Source organism: Mus pahari, chromosome 15, assembly GCF_900095145.1.
Source record: "Mus pahari chromosome 15, PAHARI_EIJ_v1.1, whole genome shotgun sequence".
Taxonomy (NCBI): Eukaryota; Metazoa; Chordata; class Mammalia; order Rodentia; family Muridae; genus Mus; species Mus pahari.
In genome coordinates, this window is record NC_034604.1 from 18,446,690 (window position 1) to 18,467,612 (window position 20,923).

The 20,923-nt window shown below is 37.4% G+C and overlaps 1 protein-coding gene across 5 annotated transcripts in view; it reads right to left on the reverse strand.

Moving 5' to 3' along the window:
- The window catches only part of Nol4 (nucleolar protein 4), a 334,364-nt gene that overhangs the window by 67,262 nt on the left and 246,179 nt on the right, over window positions 1-20,923 (reverse strand). For 3 of the 5 annotated variants that reach the window (XM_029546960.1, XM_021214469.2, XM_029546962.1), the window contains exons 7-8: window positions 10,685-10,864; window positions 9,737-9,928 (exon numbers count right to left, since the gene is read on the reverse strand). In XM_029546960.1, the coding sequence (XP_029402820.1) occupies window positions 9,737-9,928; window positions 10,685-10,864 (372 nt within the window). The remainder of the gene's footprint in view (window positions 1-9,736; window positions 9,929-10,684; window positions 10,865-20,923) is intronic. The other 2 variants (XM_021214471.1, XM_029546961.1) reach the window with 1 other exon arrangement.

Sequence of the window (20,923 nt, forward strand, 5' to 3'; positions counted from 1 at the left end):
TTTTTTTGTTGTTGTTGTTTTGTTTTGTTTTTTGTTTCCTCGAGACAGGGTTTCTCTGTATAGCCCAGGCTGTCCTGGAACTCACTTTTTAGACCAGGCTAGCCTCAAACTCAGAAATCTGCCTGCCTCTGCCTCCCGAGTGCTGGGATTAAAGGCATGCCCCACCACGCCCGGCTAGAGGCAATTTTCTTATTTACACATTCTAGCAATCACTTTTCTCCTTGGCTAACTTTTATATTCTTCTTGACCCACCTGGTAGGATTTTAATTTCAATGCACATAATGCCTGATACTTTTACGTCTGGAAGTTATAAATGGAGACTTATTTTCCTTTAATGAACCAGTAGCTAATTTGGAGTTTTCTTGTTTACACACAATTCTCAGTTTATACTCCAGCCTGATGACAACTAAAATTCACACATTCTGGAGTCGGATGATCATTCAGCCCCCAGCTCTAATATTTTCTTTTTTATCTATATTCTCTTTTTTTCCCAGGCTGCACTCCTACTCCAACAAGTATTTACAACTGTGGCCATAAGTTTTTGAGCTCCTTTAGCTATTTAGAATTTACATGTTTTCCTTTTGATCTAGATCTTTTTAAATTTGTGTTTTATTAAGCATTTGTGTCTATAATGGGAAAGGGGGTAGGTATATGTAAGGGGCATTCTGTGATACTTAGCTCAACATCAAGTTTAAACTAAGTAATTCCATGATGAGCAATTTTACAAGTAGGTTGGGTATAATTTTTTTTACCATATAGTTATTATTCAATTCAAATACATTTAGGAAATAATATGTAGTGAGAATTTTTATTTCTTAAAATACCTACTTATGTTATATAAATGTTTTTGTTTTAATCCCAGGTGTGAGATAAGAGGCTGCTTCACAACAGGTGATTATGATTTGCCCTGTGCACTAGCAGGGGTGTGGTTTTTGCCCAGCTATAGATAGTTTACATTGGAATTCTAGGAACTGTTGAGATGGTATAAATGCCAGAGGCCCATGAGGGACTGGAGGTGAACTCTGAGGCTGCTCTTGCTACGTTGTTGCTGGTTCCTTCTGTTGTAGTGTGACTACTGGTCCTGAACAAAGAGAACACCTTGGATATGCTGACAGTGGAAATTGGACTTGCCCCAGGGATCCAATGTTGCTAATCATCAGGAGCTAGACATATATTACCCAGTTTCCCTTCTAACCTTTCTTTCTTGCCTTGTGTTGGGGGCTTGGAAGGGATTAAGGTAGAGCAAGGGTTGGAAGGATGGCAGGTATGAAAGCCCAATAAAGTAAGCAGAGGAAGCACACAACAATAATGGGCAGAGGATAACCACAACCCTTGAGAAAACCCATGGACGGAAATCATAAGGGACACAGCAGTAGTTCTTTGTGATAGACAATGCTATGAAAAGAGATAACTGAAAGGGTTAGATAGAAGGTAGAAAGTTCCCAGACCGTCTATCAGACATTTATATATTCTATCACACTTAGTGACATCAGCCCTGTCATCTAGAAGACTGACTCTCTTAAATATCACATGATCTGATTAGGAACTGAACTAACACAGTTTTAAAATTTGGGTATCCTAGCTTTTTAAAGCCATGTTTTAGATTGTTTTGAGATGCTAAAGTTAGACACCATAGAAGCCAAAACTGAGTCATATATTCTGTGACCAAAGACACCAGGGAACCTAGAAATGGTCTCCTGAGTGCTAAGTTCCTGGAAGTTCTCAGGGTGAACCGGAAAAGCCAGCTAGAGCAGCAGCATTGAGTGTGCATCTGAGAGTGGCTACAGGGACATAGAGAGAAATGGGCTCAGAGCTTCAAAGGTTTATGAAGTATATTTTCTAAATGTGACACATATCCATTTTCCTTTTTAATTGATAGCTTGTACTTTGGATTTTGCTTTATTTTGTTTTCTTTTTGAGATAGTAGCTGATGGATACCAGGCTAGCCTTAAACTCTCTCAGAAAGGATTGCTTTGAACCCTTAAGCCTCCTGATCCAGTCTCCTGAGTACAGGGATTACAGGTCTGCAACTATCAGACTTCTATCAACTGTTTTACGTTTACATCTTTTAATATTCTTTTCGAAAAGACTCAAAATTGTAAACCCTTCCGACTTCTGTAGTGCCACTTCTGCTTCTGTCAGAGCAGTGTGTGTGCAGAGAATTGTGTAAGGCGCAAGTAAAGAGCTAAGCTAGAAGACTCAGAAGACATGAAGAGCCAAAACAGAAATCATAGCAGATAAGTAGGAAACTAAGTATTTACTTAGAAAATAGACCACAGAAAGAATAAGCAGTATTCAGAGAATAGCAAGTAGTGTAGTCCCATTCTAATTTTTTTTAGCCAATGACAATAAAATGTTACAAAAAACAAAGGCAAACTAGGAAGTGGCAGGTAGAGTTTTGGTAGATAAATATCCACCTGTGGGAAAGATGTGTTTAGGAATTTATGGATGCTGGCCTGCTAGAGCAGCAACTGATGAAATACCAAACCTTTGCTGGTGACTGGTACTCTGCTATAAAATACAGTAATGTGCACCAAGAAGAAACTGTAATTGTGGTTAAGGTGGTATTCATTCCATGACCAACTACACAATAAAAGGAAATTCCTCAAAACAAACATACATAAATGGGAGACAGGGGAACAAGAGTCTGAAGAACTTGGGGTTGACATAGGGAACGCAATGCATGAGATTCAGGGTGAAGGAGTCCCATGTTCTCCCTAAGCATCATTATAGTATGGGGTGGAGGAAGCCAGAATATGGGTGGTCTGAATCTGAGGATCTGGCAGGAGTAGGTGTGCATGGTGAAATCTGTGAGCGCTCTTCTGAGGAAGCTGAAATGGCAATGTGGAGCAGCTGTGTGAGTAAATGATTAAACCTTAATTGGGGCCTGGAGACAGATGTCCTCCTTTTCAAAGGGTCAGACAGAACATGTAAAGTGTGGGCATGGCTGGTAGAGCAATGTTCTAAGGAGGTGGCTGAGCAGGGGTGCAGGTGCAGCATGATCATTTATTTATTCAGGGCAAATCAGACTAGATACTGATGCTGCAAAAACAGTAGGAGAACACAAGACCTTTTAGACAATTCCAGGGTGTGTGTGTGTGTGTGTGTGTGTGTGTGTGTGTGTACATGCCAGAGAAGCCACTCACCTTTCTCTTAAGACAAAGACTCTCATAGCTCTAAGTTTGCAAAGTAACTGTTGCCTGACAAGTGAACCTGAGAGATCTTCGTGTCTCTCTGTCTCCCCAGAGCTGGGATTACAAGCACATATCCTAAGCTGGTTGTTTTGTCTTGTTTTGTTCTGTGTTTTATGGATTTTGCAGACTGAACTCAGGTCCTTGTGGTTGTGAAGCCGGAACTTTATTCTGTCTGAGCTACCTCCCTAACCTATTTCTGAAGCTTCTAATACTTCCTGCGCTGGCTGTTTTAAGGTGATGACTAAGATCTTATGTCTCTACACTAATAAAGGCTTCAGTGACAGAAACTCAGCCTGTTGAAGTTGAACATGTGAGAGCTGTGACATCAGAAGGTAAGAAAGATAGGAGAATTACTCACAAGCATACTGTAGTATGCAATTAAAATGAAATGTTATGAGTAAACCACTCAGATGGAGTGAGCGTAGCTTATACAGTGTATTCTCTTCTAAGACTGCAGCAAAGAGGCTGAAACCTACAAAGAAGGGAAGAGACAAATAACAGTCTGGAAATTCCAACCTAACATGCTTACTAATTAGCTTTCAGTAAGCGAATTTGTCACTAAGAAAGATATGTATCAGTGTGAAAAGCAATGTAAATAGTAAGAGGTACTGAGATATTGCAGAGGTGTGGTTAAGAACCCACGCGATAGGTAAGGATGCTGTTGATAAAAATTTCAGTTTAAGAAGCACAATCAGACATTCTAATTAATACATGAATTGTGTATGAGAGACAGAATGGGAGCAAGCGAGCAGGTGCACTCTCTGTAATGTACATGTCAAGGTCAAAGGGCAATTCACAGGAGTCATGTCTCTGCCTCCTGCTTGCTGAGATGCCCGCTCTTGGTAAGGCTGCTGTACTGGCACACTCGAGAGCAGATGGGTCAAGCACTTCAGGCTGCTTCTCCTGAACTCACCAGTCCTTTGGCTGTCTGAGTGCTGGGATTCGATGTATATCTCCACATCTGACTTGCTCTATGTGTTCTGGGGATCAATTTCACGTCACCAGCCTTGTGAGAGTAGGCCTTTTCCTACTCGGCCATCTCCCTACCCATCTGATGCATTTCTATAAACTCTGCATAGGGCTGCCTTGTCTGGCCTCAGTGGGAGAGCATGTGCCTGATCCTGCAGAGACTCCATGCACCAGGGTGGCGGTCTGGGGGTGGGGATACTTGGAGGGGGCACCCTTTCAGAGGAGAAGGGGAGGGGAATGGGGCAAGGGACTCTGTGAGGGTGGACAGGGGACAGCATTTGTCATGTAAATAAGTAGTAAATAGGAGATGCCACTGTACACTTTGACATGGCACTATGGCATATGACAAACAGCAGAGAAGTATACAAGACACTGCTCAAATCCCACTTTAAAAAAAAAAAAACTTGAAGGGATTATTTTCTGGTGGTTCTAGAGTCACATTTTTCTTACCTTTTAAAAATTACTACCTCACTTTCTGGCTAAGGTAGGTATGATAACGACTATGGACATATGTAAAGAGACAGACTCAAGGAGAGTGGAGACCCTGCTGGGATTCTGGCTCCGATTTCCTGACAGTGTAACAGGAAAATAAAGGCAATAAAGCTAAGAGCCCTGGGGTGAGAATTAAGGCAGAAACTCTTTCTTCAAAATGTTTCCTCTAGGATTAAACTCTGAAACTCTGGCTCTCACCTCCCTTAAGCTACGACCCTTTAATACAGTAACTCATGAGGTGGTGACCCCAACCATAAAGTTACTTTCTTGCTACTTCATAACTGTAATTCTGTTACTGTTATGAATTGTGATGTAAAATCTGTGCTTCCTGATAATCTTAGGCCACCCTTTATGAAAAGGTTGTTTGACACCACAGGGGTCACAACCTATAGGTTGAGAATTACTGGTCTAAGAGACTTTCAAAATAAGATCTTTTACAATGGATATTTAGCAACTCAGTAGATAATATTCTCAGTAAAATTTTACTAAAATCTTAAATGAGACATTTCTATAAGCAAACATAATCTCATAAACAATCAGGTATATAATTTTCATAAACAATCATGTATAAATTTTTCAAGAAATTGAGATTATTGAATTCAGATATCTAAGCTATTTGTACTATATTAGTATAATAACAAAATGAAGGATAGAGGGAGATATAAAATTAAAAGTCTCTTTTTACTGTATTTCTTCTAAACATTTTTATTCAAGTCTTACAGAAATGCATGTAAACATGAACAGGCAGGTGACAGAGGTCTCTGTGCAAATCCAGGAAAAAAAAGAGAGAGATTGTAGTATACAGTAAACTGGGGGACCCTCATAAGAGTCAACCCTGTCTTATTTAGAAAGGGTTGCTTTTATTAGTTTCTGTTATCACTGTTATTGAATTTAAGGCCATAGCCCTTCAGAGAAACTGATTCATTTACTGGAACAACCAACACTTGTTCTTAAAAGCAGTCGCTGACGTAACTTAAGGGTCAACGCCACACAGGAGAATCAATAACAATTTAACACGCAATATTTTTCCAAGGTTTAATTTAATGGCTGCATAACTCCTTGAATTGTTATAGTCCTCTGAGAATAATGATTGTACACTGGGTTAAAATTATTAGATTCATTTTTCATTAAATATTCTTTTTTTCTTTTTAATGCTTCTATTTCTAACTCTTAAAATGCTCTGTTTTGAGGTTGGTAATAAGGACTTGGTGAAAAGTGTGTAGAAAAGAATCTTTATTTACAGATTCTAATTCATGTGTTAGAAACACTATGCAGAACATGTCATAATTATTTTTTTTACTAAAGCAATCAAAATTCACTGACTTTGGGTAATCAAATAATACATATACACACACACACACGCATATATATATATATATATATATATATATATATTATTCTAATGTTTGTTGAATATGTTCAATGGAATCAATTAAAGATATTTCAGTCTTCTAAACTCCACTTTTAAATCCAGAGGTTAGCCAGACATACTTCCTTTTGCACTGCATGACAATTAGTGCATAGACTCATAGTTGGAGAAGGTACTGAGAATAAACAACTGTCAAATGCTGTGCCCTAGATGGAACATCAATATCATCCTCTCCAAGGTTAGAAGAACAATAGAGAAGAGGTAGCTGAAATAGTGTAATAAGGGACAAAGGATGGAAAAGAATCCTGTAAGAGAGATCTTCTGGATGTGACCTGACTGTTTAACTCAAGGTCTCAATGGGTGCCAGCCAGAGATACACATAAGATTAGGTTCATCAACATTCTCCCCTGGGCAGGGAAGTTATTCATTAGGCTCTGCCCTTCATTGTGAACCTATAGTCACATAATGCTTGCCGGGATTGAAGTCCCACTCTTCAATGGTATAGGCACTGGCAAGTTTCCATTGCTTGAGTATATAATTGGTCAGTTACCCACAGTTGAATAGGTAACTCTTATTAAATTCGAAGACAACAAAAATAACATGAACGTTAAACAGGAATAGACTTCGTCTAGACACTGGTAGGAAAGTAACTTGAGCACTAAGATCCTCAATTATATGTGTTGTGGTAAAACACAACGCAAGAATCTCACTTTGAACTTTATAAAATCAGCAGGATTTTATAACATAATCCAGCAGTTACTGGGTTTCTGTCTGCTTGCAGGGTTTTCTGGTAGCAGGGGCCCTGAGTAAGTAGAACTTAGCTTGCTGATTGGTACGGAATCTCCCACAAAATAACCCTGAGCTCCACAGTTGTCTTTTACAAATGTATTTAAAATGTCTTGATTTCCTCATTGGCTTGCTACATCTTAGAGAACAAGATAAACATAAAAATATACACATTCTGAAAATTGCTGAGTTTCTTTGTATCATCAGAAAACATGAGGACAGAGAAAAGTATTTTTGCTTTAATATTTTGAATTTTAAAACCCTGGTGGGTATCTTATATATTTAAAAGTTATGAGGGCATATTTAGTTTAATTACTCTGAACTAGCCACACCACCTCCTCCTCCTCTCTTCTCATTCATTTATTTCACTTTGTCATATAGGGTTGACTTTAAAAAGGAAAAAAAAAATTCTACTAACAATTCAATATTAGGGAATGTATGTATAAAAGAGAAAGGACTCTTCAAACGTGTCCATTGAAGTATCTGCTTCTCATTTTCAAGGGGTCATCCATATTAGAGAAAATGTAGCAACATAAAGGGCAGAATTGCTTGTGCTACATTATCATTTTTATCTACATCTTTAAGGTAGCTAGAAAGGACCATCCTATTTCCATTTGAGTACTTCATGTCAGACAAGGGGTCATGTCTCAAAATTATCATGACCAGAAAGTGGTACTATTTCCTTAGTAATAACGAATCAGATGTGTCTTATGTTTCTCTCTTACCTTTGAAGTGCTATTTATATTATATACACTGAATAAATTAACAAATAAATAAATGGAAAATATTAAAAGTTAAGTATCATTTCTTAATGGCATGTTTAAGTTTAGTTTGTAAAACTTACTGACTTTGTATTAACCTACCTTTTTCTTCTATACATCACAGAAATGTCTACTGAATAGACATCTATACCCAAGTGAGTACATACAATTAATAAAATGACAATAATATTTTAAATGATGTAATGTCTGAGATACATTTTAGAAAACATAATTCAGTGATGATTTCTTTCAAAAATGATTACTGTAAGCTACATACCACAAAAAAGATGTCTTACTGAAAGATGAAATCTCTAAATCTCATTGAAAGATGAGTAGTGTCAGATACTTGCAAAAATAATATTGATATGCTACTATCTTAATTTTTATTAAAAATGAAAATATGCGCAGAATAGCCTAAATCATGCTTTGTTGCAAAAGGAAATTTTGTTTGTGAGCCTAGCCTATTGGGGCTGAGCCATCTCTCTAACCCAGCACCTGGAATTTTATACCAACTGTCAAGTGGCCTTAAATCTGATGTCAACATCAGGTCTTTGAGATAAGATCAGCTGTGTCCTATTATCTGTCTCCTATTATACAGATTATAATAATTAGATAACCTACAACAGGGAAACTACTTCATTTTCTTCTAGCAATTCTCCTGTTCTTTCTTGCACTGCATTACCTATATTATCTAAATCTGGTCACTCAGTTCTACCATTTTTCTACTTAAATTCAACATAGATATGCTAGACCCACATATATATTTGAAAGGCTGTGTACTTGCTGAATGAATGCTGCACAGGAAATTCTTCTTCAGATGACAAATTCATAATGTATGATAACATTTTCTTATTATGGATCCTTTGAAAGCTTATTTTGTGCTGGAAATGACTTGCAAAGGTTTCTAGAAAACACGTTCTGTACTAGCAGATGGGAATTCTTCCAGAGCTATGAAACGGGGTGACTGTGCTCTGCAGAGGGTGAGCTGAGCCCAGGAAGGAGAGGCAACATACAAAAATCAGATACTCGAAGGCATTAGATTCTGCAAAGCCCCCAAACAGGCTCTCAACATATGTTCTACAATACGGAAAGGCCACCTCCACTTTGGAGGACAATATGAAAATTGACAAGAGGTGGGATTTCTTATATAAGCATTCATTTTATAGAATTTTACCTCCATGAAATACACAGTATAAAGCCATATGTTGAAACCTGCCCGATCTTTAAGCAACTACTACCCATCACACTGAAGCAGCCAGGACAGATCACAAGCACTAGTGATCTAGACTTTTATTTAGCCCTTTTTAGGTATGAGGAGAGAAAACAAAATAGTCAGAAAGTGTGTTAAATACTTCTAAGGCATGAGTTGTAGCAGTGGTAAAGCATTTGTTTGCCTAGTAATATTCAGAGCTCTGGGTTAGAACTTCAGTAAATGCTGAAAGGAATAAAACATCTAGCACATGTGTAAGCACACATGTATCATTTGGAATCTAAAAAACTTCATGCATGTATTGTCAATGTTGTTGGATTTATGTAGATAAAACAACAGTAGAAATTTACCATAATTTTATTTCCAGTTTCTACCCCAAAGTAGTCAATGCCAGGCAAACTTATCTTCTACAAAGCACAACAGAATAGATATATAGGGTTACTGTACCTAGGGCAACAGGGTCTTAGTTTCCACCTAAGGACTTTCATTCCATCTTAGTTTTCAGGGCTACTAGTTGTTAGACAGCAGATAAGCCATTTCCTTACATTCATAAGATAGCCATTCTCACATGCCAAAATCAGCAACTGCACCTTCAATTCAAGACTCATTAGCCTCACATTCACATCAGTAGTGACAGAAAGAAAACGAACACAGATGACATGTGACAGTCAGCTTCTCCCTGATTTTCTCTCATAGTATCCTTATTGTCTATGAAATGTTATCACATGGTTCTATGAGCACTGGTCTCCAAAGAGAGTCCTTGTCATATAAACAAAGGGATAAATGCTTGGGGACGATGAAAAAGAAAGGGGAGATAAACACAAGCAAATGAAACCCCCTCTGACCTGACGTCATGGAAAAATAAACAAAGACACTAAGATGGAAACAAAATAGTGTCATGGTTTACATGTGGGGTTTGGATGGAATCTAGGGCTGTGTTCAATTTATAACTCACCATCTCAAAACCACTTCTTTTCATCCGCCTGCAGGACTTGAGGTAAGTACGGATACGTTTTCTGGCACGCTCTTGATACTCAGGGAATTGTCGCCTGCATGAGTCAATGATAGCCTGGATCTTTTCTTTGGGCTGCTTAGAGATTGGGACCATTCGGTCCAAGTTTTCATCTACAAACAGCCTGACAAACATCTGTTGGCAAGAGGGAGACAGAGGAGAAGGGTTTGGAGGACTGCTCTCTTCTGTTCCTAGCTTCCTTTCTTGCTTACCGAGAGGACAATAATTCTTTTTTCTGGTTTGTGCACTGGAGAATTTTGCAAATGGAAAGCCAGAAAATTTAAGCAAACATTCTTTTAATGATTTTTCTAAATGGTTTAATTAAGTATATATATATATAGAGAGAGAGAGAGAGAAAAGAGAGAAAGAAAAAAGAGAGAGGGAGAAGGATAGGAAGAGAGAGAGGAAAGCAGACAGACAAACAGACAGAAAAGAATGGAAAAATCAGAAAATAACAGTAGAACCAGGACAGCTTAGCACTCACTACATTCGCTTTTAATGATAAATGGGACCGAGACATAGCCACACTGCACAGTGGACTCATCTCTGAGAACAAACAGTTGACTATTTTGTCATGCACAATTAAGAAAGCAAAGGAAATCACTGATGACAGACAGGCATAAGCATCAGAGGACTAAACTGAGCCCCCTTCAACCTAAGCAGACATGCATACTCACACAATACAATTCCAGTCCTCAGCACCCATTTGGTTTTAAAATTCTAAACAAAACACAGCAATTCTGGTGTTTGCTTGGCAAAGGGTGTTTCATGTACTTTTTAAATCCTTCTGAAAATTAAACAAACATGGTTCTAAAATATTCACACTGACCGACAAGCAACAGCATGAATGTGAAGTGGTTAAAACATAGCCACACAATGTGGGGAACTCACATTGAAAGCTTTCAGCCTCTCAGCTTCCACACCATCTGTCTCGTTCACCTTCTCCGAATCCTCATGCTCATCATGTTCATCTTCATCTTCATCTCCCCTGTTGAGTGACAGATCCTCTGCACCTCGATCAACACTCTCATTTTTGCCAGAGTCATAGCTGGAGTAGCTGTGTGCTGGAGACTGAAAAGACAGGGTGACATTGATTGTCCCCTTTTAAGCCTCTGCCCAAACCATCACTTTTATACTTTAGTTTTCATTCCAATGGTTTTTCAAAAATCATGGATATTACTTGTTAACTCTAGATAGCTGGCATTTTAATTTTTTGATCACAGTTAATTCGAATAGATTTATAATTCATTTCCTCTGTTACACCAATAACATTTCAAGAGTATATATAGTTGTATAGAACAGTTCCATTTCTGCAGAAAAGTTTTATTGAACTTAGCACTTCAAGAGTAATTAGTGTTCCTACTCAATATTTATATTAATAAAAGGAGCAGTCTGTGGTTAATTGACAAGGGAAGTATTGACTCATTCTGTTGGAGGTAGATATGACTTCAGTGTGTAGTCAGCCTGCCTTTATTAATTTTCTTTGAACACACTGGAAACTGAAGAATAAGGATATTTAATTAATTTGCCCAGCAAAGATTATAAAAATATTACTGAGAATAGGGGTATTAACTATTTGATGCTTTAAATTAGATTTATAAGTTATCTAGGAGATCATCTTAAAATAATATCTGATTTGCACATAATAAAAATATGTGACACTTCTTCCTGACACATTAATTGTGTCTATACCTTAGCATGTATTAAGGACAGGGTAAATTAAAGTCAGATGATTAGCTAGATCCGCTGCACATTTCAACATAAATAATTAATAATCTGAAAAATTAAATATTTAAAATTCATTCTCACATATTAACTATTGATGACCTCTGTAGAGGAGAACTATTGGTTGGTGAGAGCACACATGTATCCATATATAAATGATATTTCTCTATAACAAGTTAACTGATTTAGATTATTTGTAATTGGAGACATTTAATTTTTATATGTAATCACATATTTTGTTTTAGTATCTACTGACTAATTTGAGAGTTAGTTTAGGAGAACTGGGCTGAATGAATATCTAAGTGTATGTTGTGATAAAAAGCTTAATTGGACACTAAGTAGCTAGACAACCGATGATGTTTTATGTCCCACTAACACAAGCTATTACCACTAATACCAAACGCTACTGGATTACTAAGCAAAGATACAAGAGAATGTAAAGACGACCTCTCTGTAGTTGTTTTTATTATTGGCACAAAGATTTTGAGATATCATAAAACAAATAGTTAAAATTTTCAATACACAACAAAGAGAAGAAATTAGTGTTTATAACTAAGCTACTGGTTCCATTTGTGCTTATAGCTATCCAAGGAGAAGCTACCATCATCCCAATACTTCACACAAAGAAACAGCTTTCAAACACCTAAACAAACTTGTATCGTTAAGACAATAGAATATGTTTGTTTGAAGCAAAAAGCTATAAAGAAGTTTATTCTTCAATACACATCCTCTTCCCTCTTTCCCCTTCTCCCTTTTTCTTAAGGTATAACAAAAGTACTCTTATTATATCTATCATACATATTAATATTAAAACTAAACAACAACAACAAAAAATTCATTCAGCAATCCTCTATTTTCTAAAGAATCTCAGGATATTATTTCTATTTTCTTCCACAATAGTAGTCTGTGATTTAAAATCCTTAGTAGGAAGCTGTTACCTGTTATACAACTTCCACATATAAGGTGTATTTAAGTTATTAAATAATATATTGTTGCTGTATCCACTTCTTTGTTTCAGTTGAATATAGAAAAGGGATGGCATTATTATCATTCAAAATCAACTAAGTTTCATTCCTAAGACACTGGTATTGAAGAGGTTGCAATAAGTCTATTTTTCATTTGTTAGATAATCATCTTTTTGAGTGAAATACATTTTAAGAATAAAATACACTAAAGAGAATAAACAATTACTGAACACATTTTTAAATAAGATGAGGGCAATAGAAAAAAAAACACTATTTTTGTTTTAATTGCCTAAACACCTGTGTGAATAATTTCTTCCCTCAATAAACCTTTGTCAAGCATCTGTTTAATAATAATAAGCTTTGATTTTTGTCTCAGGCTTCACTCTAGTCTTACACGTAAGTATGACTTAAATGAAACCTGAGTGAACTAATTAAGCAACTTTCTCAACATTCATAAATAGCAAATGAAGTAAGAATTTGAATCCAAGCAGTATCACTTTGAATTGACTATGTTAAGTGTATCTTAACTATAAGGTGTGTGTGTGTGTGTGTGTGTGTGTGTGTGTGTGTGTGTGTGTGTTGTCTATGAAATGTCTACTTACTGTTACAATGTTGGGCAATCAATTAATGGGGCAATGCTTTCTCATTGCCAACTTGTAGAGAGAAGCCTCTCAGATGTGACAGGAAGCCCACTCCATCTTTTAATATGTAATTATAAATTCAGTTTGAGATATGAAAGTGAACATACCCTCAGGAAATCTGAGCCATGGCATGTCTGATATGTTTTGTGTAGGTTGGAGGTGCTTAATGGTCTGCATTCAAGTGATGCATGGGACTTCACATGCTGCTCTATAGCGATATGACTGATTTGTACAGGAGAACTAGCATTAGGACATTTATATATGGCTGGTTTGGCAAGTTAGGGTTCTTGTTGCCAGGCCTGACAACCTGTGTTTGAATTCCAGAACCTACATGTTGGCAAAATAGAGCAAGCCTTTCATGTTGCCTTCTGATTTCCATATGCGCACTATGGAACATACAAGCATACACATATGCACTCGCATACATACACATGAAACACAGTGAAGATAAATAAAAAATTTAAAACTCAAACCTATAAAAATGACTGAATGCATGAGGATGGTCATGAGAATACTGCATAATTCCAATATGTCTGAAGGATAATTTCATGTGTCATGTGCATAACAAATTGGTTGAGTATTTAAGTATGATGCACATGTATGTCTGCTAAGGGGTTTATGTATGAAAGTAATATTTGAATTGGTGTTCTCAACAGTGTAGATTTTCCTCCCCAGAGTTGGTGGGCAACATCCAATTCTTTAGGAGACATAATGGACAAACAGGAAGAGAAACAACGATAATCCTACCCATTGTGTCTGACAAATTGAGTGGAGGCAAAGTGAGGCTTATTCTGTGTGTTTACCAACCTTTAACTTCACACTTAACACTACAAATGGATTTCCTAGTTGTGTGGCTTTCAGAGCAATGAATATGGTCCTCCTTGGTTCCCAAAATTCATTGACTCGTATATCTGCCTACCATCCTCTCTCACTCTCTCTCTCTCTCTCTCTCTCTCTCTCTCTCTCTCTCTCTCTCTCTCATCTATCTATCAATCAATCAATCTATCTATCTATCATCTATTCCCTTTCCATTTTCTTAATTTTACTGATTTTGTTTCTTTTGAGAACTCTAATAAAATCTATTATTCACATTATTAATGGTTCACTTATGGCTGTACAAATTGTCAAAAGTAATAGAAAAGTCTAGGCCATTCAGGTTCTACCTGGTAGGGTAGAACTAACTAAAGAGATTTCAGAGTCAGGGATCATGGGAGTTGGAGAGGGGAGAGAATGCTTGGTTCTAAAATCAGAATGAGTTGCACACAAAACAAAAGCAACATATGTAAATGAGCAATCAAGGCAATTTCACAAAAGCATACGCTGGTGTCTGAGACTGTCATAGGCTGTGTTGTAGCTTTTATTTATTTCTGATCTCATAACATTGCCATTCTGCAAGAGTCTATTTCAATAGATGAAACACTTCAGATCCAAACCTCCCATTCAAAGTCATATACTTTCATCTTAGTGTTTACACTAATAGAGCTTAGCTTGGCAGTAGGCAGAATCCAGGAGAGCTGCATGTCTAGAAGAAATCTTTGTAACATTTGTGGATCAAGTTCAATCATGCCTCAAATTAAGTCCTAGACCAGTGGTTCTCAATTTCAATTCTGCAATTCTTCTGAAGCTTGAATGACCTTTTCACAGTGGTTGCATATCAGATATCCTGCATATCAGATATTCACATTACAATTCATTGATAATGGTAGCAAATTTAGTTATGAAGTAGCAACAAAATAATTTTATGGTTGGGAGTCACCACAATATAAAAGGGTCACAGCATTAAGAAGGTTTAGAACCACTGCTCTAGATCTTTCCACCATGTGACATTTCGCATACCCCACCCACTCAAAAATACCTTTTACAGTTCATTTAAATTTGGGTTTTATTAACAGAAATCTAGAGTGGTACAGAGAGCAGTTAGTTTAAGACCAGGTTAACAGAATATCTTGGACCCAGCGATTATTTAAAAACGTAGATGGACCCTATTAAGCAGATAATAGCATCATGGAAAACAGAAACAAATTTTCTTCAATTTGTTAGCAAGGGAAAAAAATGAATGATCTCTACAATAGGGGATCTTAAAGGGTCAATATTTAATATTCTCCACAAGAGGACTTGTGGGAGGGGTAGGACAAAGATTACACTAAAATATAATTGAGCCATTAGCAGAGACACACTGAAATCACTCACTTTAATGGAGGCATTAGGCTTTAAAAATGGGCACTTTTTGCAGTTTGGATTATTAGCAATATTATATCACCTAATAATAATAAAAGGTAGGTTTAATAAGTTTGAAAGGTTTCTCCTTAAATATATTAAGGATAATATGTTTTAGGTGGCACTGTGCAAGATTTGAAAAATGTTATAATGTGTTTGCCTGAATCAAATAATTCAGCAAATTCAGCTTTTCTACATATGGTACAAGGCATGAAGTCTTAGTTGTCTGCTGTACACACTTGGAATGGAAAAGGAAGTATAGCACTAGACACTTGAGATAAAGCCCAAGCCTCCAGACTTGAAGACGTATAGTGACTTTAAAGCTTAATGAACTGTGTGGCCGATGGCAGCAAACCAAATCTCTGATAGCTCAGAATTCTACTTTTGGAATATAAATTCTTCCCTCTCTTTGTGGAGGATCTATCAGTCATGACAAATCAGATTAAATCCATTGTGTTCTGAGATCTCATATTCTGTTGGCTTCGGTGTTGAAACCATGAACTCCAACAGAACCTACTGGATATGTTTGTCCTCACTTTCCTGCAGACCAGATCAAGACAAAAATGATCCCCTCTATCTTTTTTCACAGCACCTAAGATATATTTTCCTTATGTTGGTGTGTAAATTTGCTGGTGCTTTCCTTCCTTTTACAGAGCTGTTCCATTTTGCACCATGAGGATGTGAATAACTGGACTGGCCTCATGGACTGATACAGTAAAAGTTACTACAGGTTCCCCAAATAACTCAAAAAAAAAAATGGTAGCCACTTGCTTCATAAAACTTCAATTTCAAAAACCGTGTTACTACTTCAGAGATTAAAAATAAAAAGTTTAAATGAAAGTATAAAAATAAAAAATCTACTAAGAAATTCAATTCAAGAAAGTAGGCATACCTGGTTTTCTCAAAATAAAGATGTAAGTTGAAGTGGATAAGGGAAGTTCATAGCTTTAGGTACAGTCTGTTGCTTTTGCCATGTGTTTGGCTCCAGTCAGCAAAGACTTTCAGAGCACACATTTGCACTTTGCTTTGGCAAGGTACGCTGCTCTCATAGTGTCGCCAGGGCTGGACTCCGAAACGTCCCCATGGTGTTATCTCTCTGTTCCCACCATAGCAAAAGCCCAGAGCAAGTAGGACAACAATGCCCTTGCGCTTGGGATGAGACACGGCTAGATCTGTATTTTATGAGATGCACAAATAGTGGAAAACTAAGAAATTGAGAAATGTCTACACAAGGAAGAATATTGGAATTAAGTGCCAGATGCCAACAGTTCCATGATGTGCCATAGAGTTATATATTGAACATTATGCAAATCAACAATGTGACTGCTGCAGTCTGCTTTGAAAAGTCTATCTCCAGGGAAGCCAGGACAGGAAGCTTAAGATAGCAATCTGGAAACAGAAATAAACGTCAGACTGTGGAGGATACCACTTACTGGCTTGCTCAGTCTATAGTCTTACACAGCACAGAACCCCCGTCTTGGAATAGTATAGTCCTCAGTGGGCACTGCGTCACCAATGATGAAACAACAACAACAACAACAACAACAACAAAATGCCTCAAAGGCATTCCCAAGTGTTAATCGAGTGGAGGCAAATCTTTAGTAAAGGTTCTATCTTCCAGGTGTGTCAAGTGACAATAAAATCTAGCTATGACAGTAGTGCCAGGAGTCATGAAGGAGAAGCTAAAAACTAGCAGGTAATCTTCCTAAGATTGTTCTGTCATGAATTAAGAATGTATGATGGATTTGTAACTTTAGGCAAGGCTAAAGAGAATTTCATTTAGGAAAGGTTCCTATTATTGATATGCTTTTCCTGTTATTATTAAATATATATAACAATCACTAGGTATTAGCCCATACTTTTGAGTAGATTTCTGCAGAACAATGAGGATGTACTGTCTTGTAGTGATGCTATATAGAAAAATAGATGACTTACTAATTCTTAATGATGATCTTACAAGAATTCCTAAAATTGTATTAGTAATTATTAAGCTCTTTTATAATAGGACTGCTATTAAAATCCTCTCTGAGAAGCAAAACTGCAATGAGAACTCTTCCAGTCTTCAAGTGTCACCTGTCAATTGCTTCTGAGATAGCAAGCAGGCATCTGCGACTAAGAACATTTTGTGTAAACTTGTGATGAACTTTTTACCATGTGATCATGTAGTCTGAATGATGTGTAAGTGCTGAGGAAAAAGAGAAAAGGAAAACTTTTTAAAGCAGAACTGAACTCAAGAATAACTTAGAAGTAAAGGTATAACATTGAGAGTAAAGATATTGAGAGTAAGGGTATTATTGTGACATCACAACAGAAGGAAAGAAGGACATTAGAAGAAAAGACTAGTGATAACATTTTAGAGAGAATTTTTTGGAGGAGAACTTTTGTAGAAATATTTTGGAGAACTGAAGAACTTAGAAATAAAGTCTAAAATCACTTTTCAGTCTGTCCCCCTTTTCTTTCTGCAACTTCAACTAGCTGACTGGGAGTTAGAGCCCTGCAGTTCCTGAGGAGAAGTCTACTTTACATAATCCCCCACTGATTTATGATGAGGTGTTAAACAATTCTTGCCTAAAAGGGACTTAGGCAGGTCAGCTACTGTAGCAAACTGACTTAGACTGAAGATAGGTAGATGTTTGATTATTAAAGAGCAACTCTAAATATCTCCTAACATCAAGTCATACCCCCACTGGCTCTCTTCCCCTTTGGCTGCCTCAAGAAGAACCAACAAGAAAGAACAACAGTCAGGACTAAGCCCCAGCACAGTGGCTCTTTTCCACACAGTAAGTCATTTACACACCATGCCTCTTCCCTCTTTATATCCTTGAACAACACCCAGCACACAGTACAAGTATGGAAAATGCTAACTCAGCCAGTAATTGCTTTTACTTTGGACTTGTACAGATAATTTAAGTTCATGTTACAACATGTTTTAAAAGTTATCAGTATAATCACCTTGAAGTCTCAAAATCACAGGATGTCACTCAAATATCACAGAAAGATGTAGACCTTTTGATAATACACATAACAAAACAGCCAACAACTTTGAAAAAACGAGGTCTACCAAGCAACTAACTATTCAACCGAGTAAGCAGATGTCTCAATTGAGAAACACTGGTTTTCAAAGTGTGCCTGTTAAGTTGAGGAATATGGGAGGAGTGAAGGAAAAGGAGAGTGTGGTTAATAAGTATTGTATGAGAGAAAAATCTATTCTCAATAAAGACAGCACAATAAATAATTATCAAAATAAAAAAACGACACAACTCTCATGTTTACAATTGGTCCACTGAACCAATATGTAGTCTTTTATTTACTGTTGATTTTATTTCCTCCTGTTTTCTTCTTTACTATTAGAGTCTTGAATCTCATAATCTTCTTTATGTTTTGTAGCTTTTCATAATTTGTCTGTTAAAATTTAAAAGTTTTAAGATTGAAAATTTGAAGCTTATTCTGGTTTGGGCTTTCTGTACTTTCTGGTGATGTCTTGGTTTCTTGAAATTTATTTCCTTCCCTAACTGTATGAATAAAATAACCTATAATTCTGAAACCATGTGTAATTATTTTGAAGTTAATGACTATTTTAAAATTATATGTGAATTATTTTGAACTATACAGTCTCTCATCCTTCTATTTTATACAGAATTATTGATGAATCTATACAAATGTTTTCTTCTTAGAGGATCAATGTTGCAAAGTCATATCATTGAATCAGTGGCAATTTTGTTTGCCATTTGTTTGGGAACTGCCAGTTATTAGATGGGAAGACTCTCTGTTTGATGTGGTTTTCTTTCTTTTTTTTTAAGAATTAATTTTTATTAGATATTTTCTTTATTTACATTTAAAATGTTGTCACCTTTCCTCATTTCCCCTCCAAAAATCCCCCTATTCCGTTCTCCTTTCCCCTTCTTCATTAACCCACCCACTCCTGATTCTCTGTCCTAGCATTCACCTATACTGGGGCATCGAACCTTCACAAGACCAAGGACTTCTCCTCTCATTGACGTCCCATAAGGTCATCCTCTGCTACATATCCAGCTGAAACCATGAGTCCCTCCATGTGTACTCTTTGGTTGGTGGATTAGTCCCTGGGAGTTCTGGGGGTACTGGCTGGTTCATATCGTTGTTCCTCCTATGGGGATACAAACCACTTCAGCTCCTTGGGTACTTTCTTTAGCTCTGTGTTCCATCCAATGGATGGCTGTGAGCATTCACTTCCATATTTGTCAGGCACTGACAGAGCCTCTCAGGAGACAGCTATATCAGGCTCCTGTCAGCAAGCACTTGTTGGCATCCACAATAGTGTCTGGGTTTGGTGATTGTATATGGGATGGATTCCCCAGGTAGGACAGCCACTGTATGGCCTTTCCTTCAGTTTCTGCTCCACACTTTGTCTCCATATTTCCTCCTGTGAATATTTTGTTCCCTATTCTAAAAATCACTGAAGCATCCACATTTTAGTCTTCCTTTTTCTTGGGCTTCATAATACACATTCTTAGCTAGGAATTCAGGTAATTCCAGGATTAAGTAAACCAAAGAAGGAGGCTTATCATGTTAAGGCCAGCCTAAGATATGCAGTGAATTTGAGGCCAGCCTTGGTTACATAGCTGAGTTAACATCTTTTTTTGTTTTTCCTGTGATTTAGAGACAGGGTCTCCTGTTAAACAGGCTGGCCTTTAACCCATCCTGCAGCTGAGGATGACTTTGAACTTCTGATCCTCCTTCCTTCAGTTTCTCCTCCACACTTTGTCTCTGTATCTCCTCCCATGGGTATTTTGATCCTCCTTCTAAAAAGGACCGACTTATCCATACTTTGGTCTTCCTTCTTCTTGAGATTCATGTGTTTTGCGAATTGTGTCTTGGGTATTCCGAGCTTCTGGCCTAATATCTATTTATCAGTGAGTGTATAACATGTGTGTTCTTTTATGATCGGGTGACCTCACTCAGATGATATTTTCTAGTTCTCTCCATTTGCCTAAGAATTTCACAAAATCATTGTTTTTAATAGTTGAGTAGTACTCCATTATGTAATGTATACACTTTCTGTACCCATTCCTCTGTTGAGGGACATCTGGGTTCTTTCCAGCTTCTGGCTATTATAAATAAGGCTGCTATGAACATAGTGGAGCATGTGTCCTTAGTATATGTTGGAGAATCTCCTGGATATATGCCCAGGAATGGTAAAGCTGGGTCCTCAGGTAGTACTATGTCCAATTTTCTAAGGAACCACTAAACTGACTTCCAGAGTGATTGTACCAGCTTGCAATCACACCAGCAATGGAGGTATGCTCCTGTTTCTCTACATCCTTGCTCTATTGTCACCTGGGTATTTGATCTTAGTCTTTCTGACTGGTGTGAGATGGAATCTCTAAGACATTTTGATTTGCAGTTCCCTGATGACAAAGGATGTTGAACATTTCTTTAGGTGCTTCTCAGCCATTCAATATTCCTCAGTTGAAAATTCTTTGTGGCTCCTGTGCACTGCCGGGGAAAGAGCGGACTGGAGAGGGGACCCGCAGCTGGACCCGATCGTCCTGCGCCTCTCCTGCCCAGGAGGGGTGTTCGCCTGGCGGCTGTCCGCAGGCTGA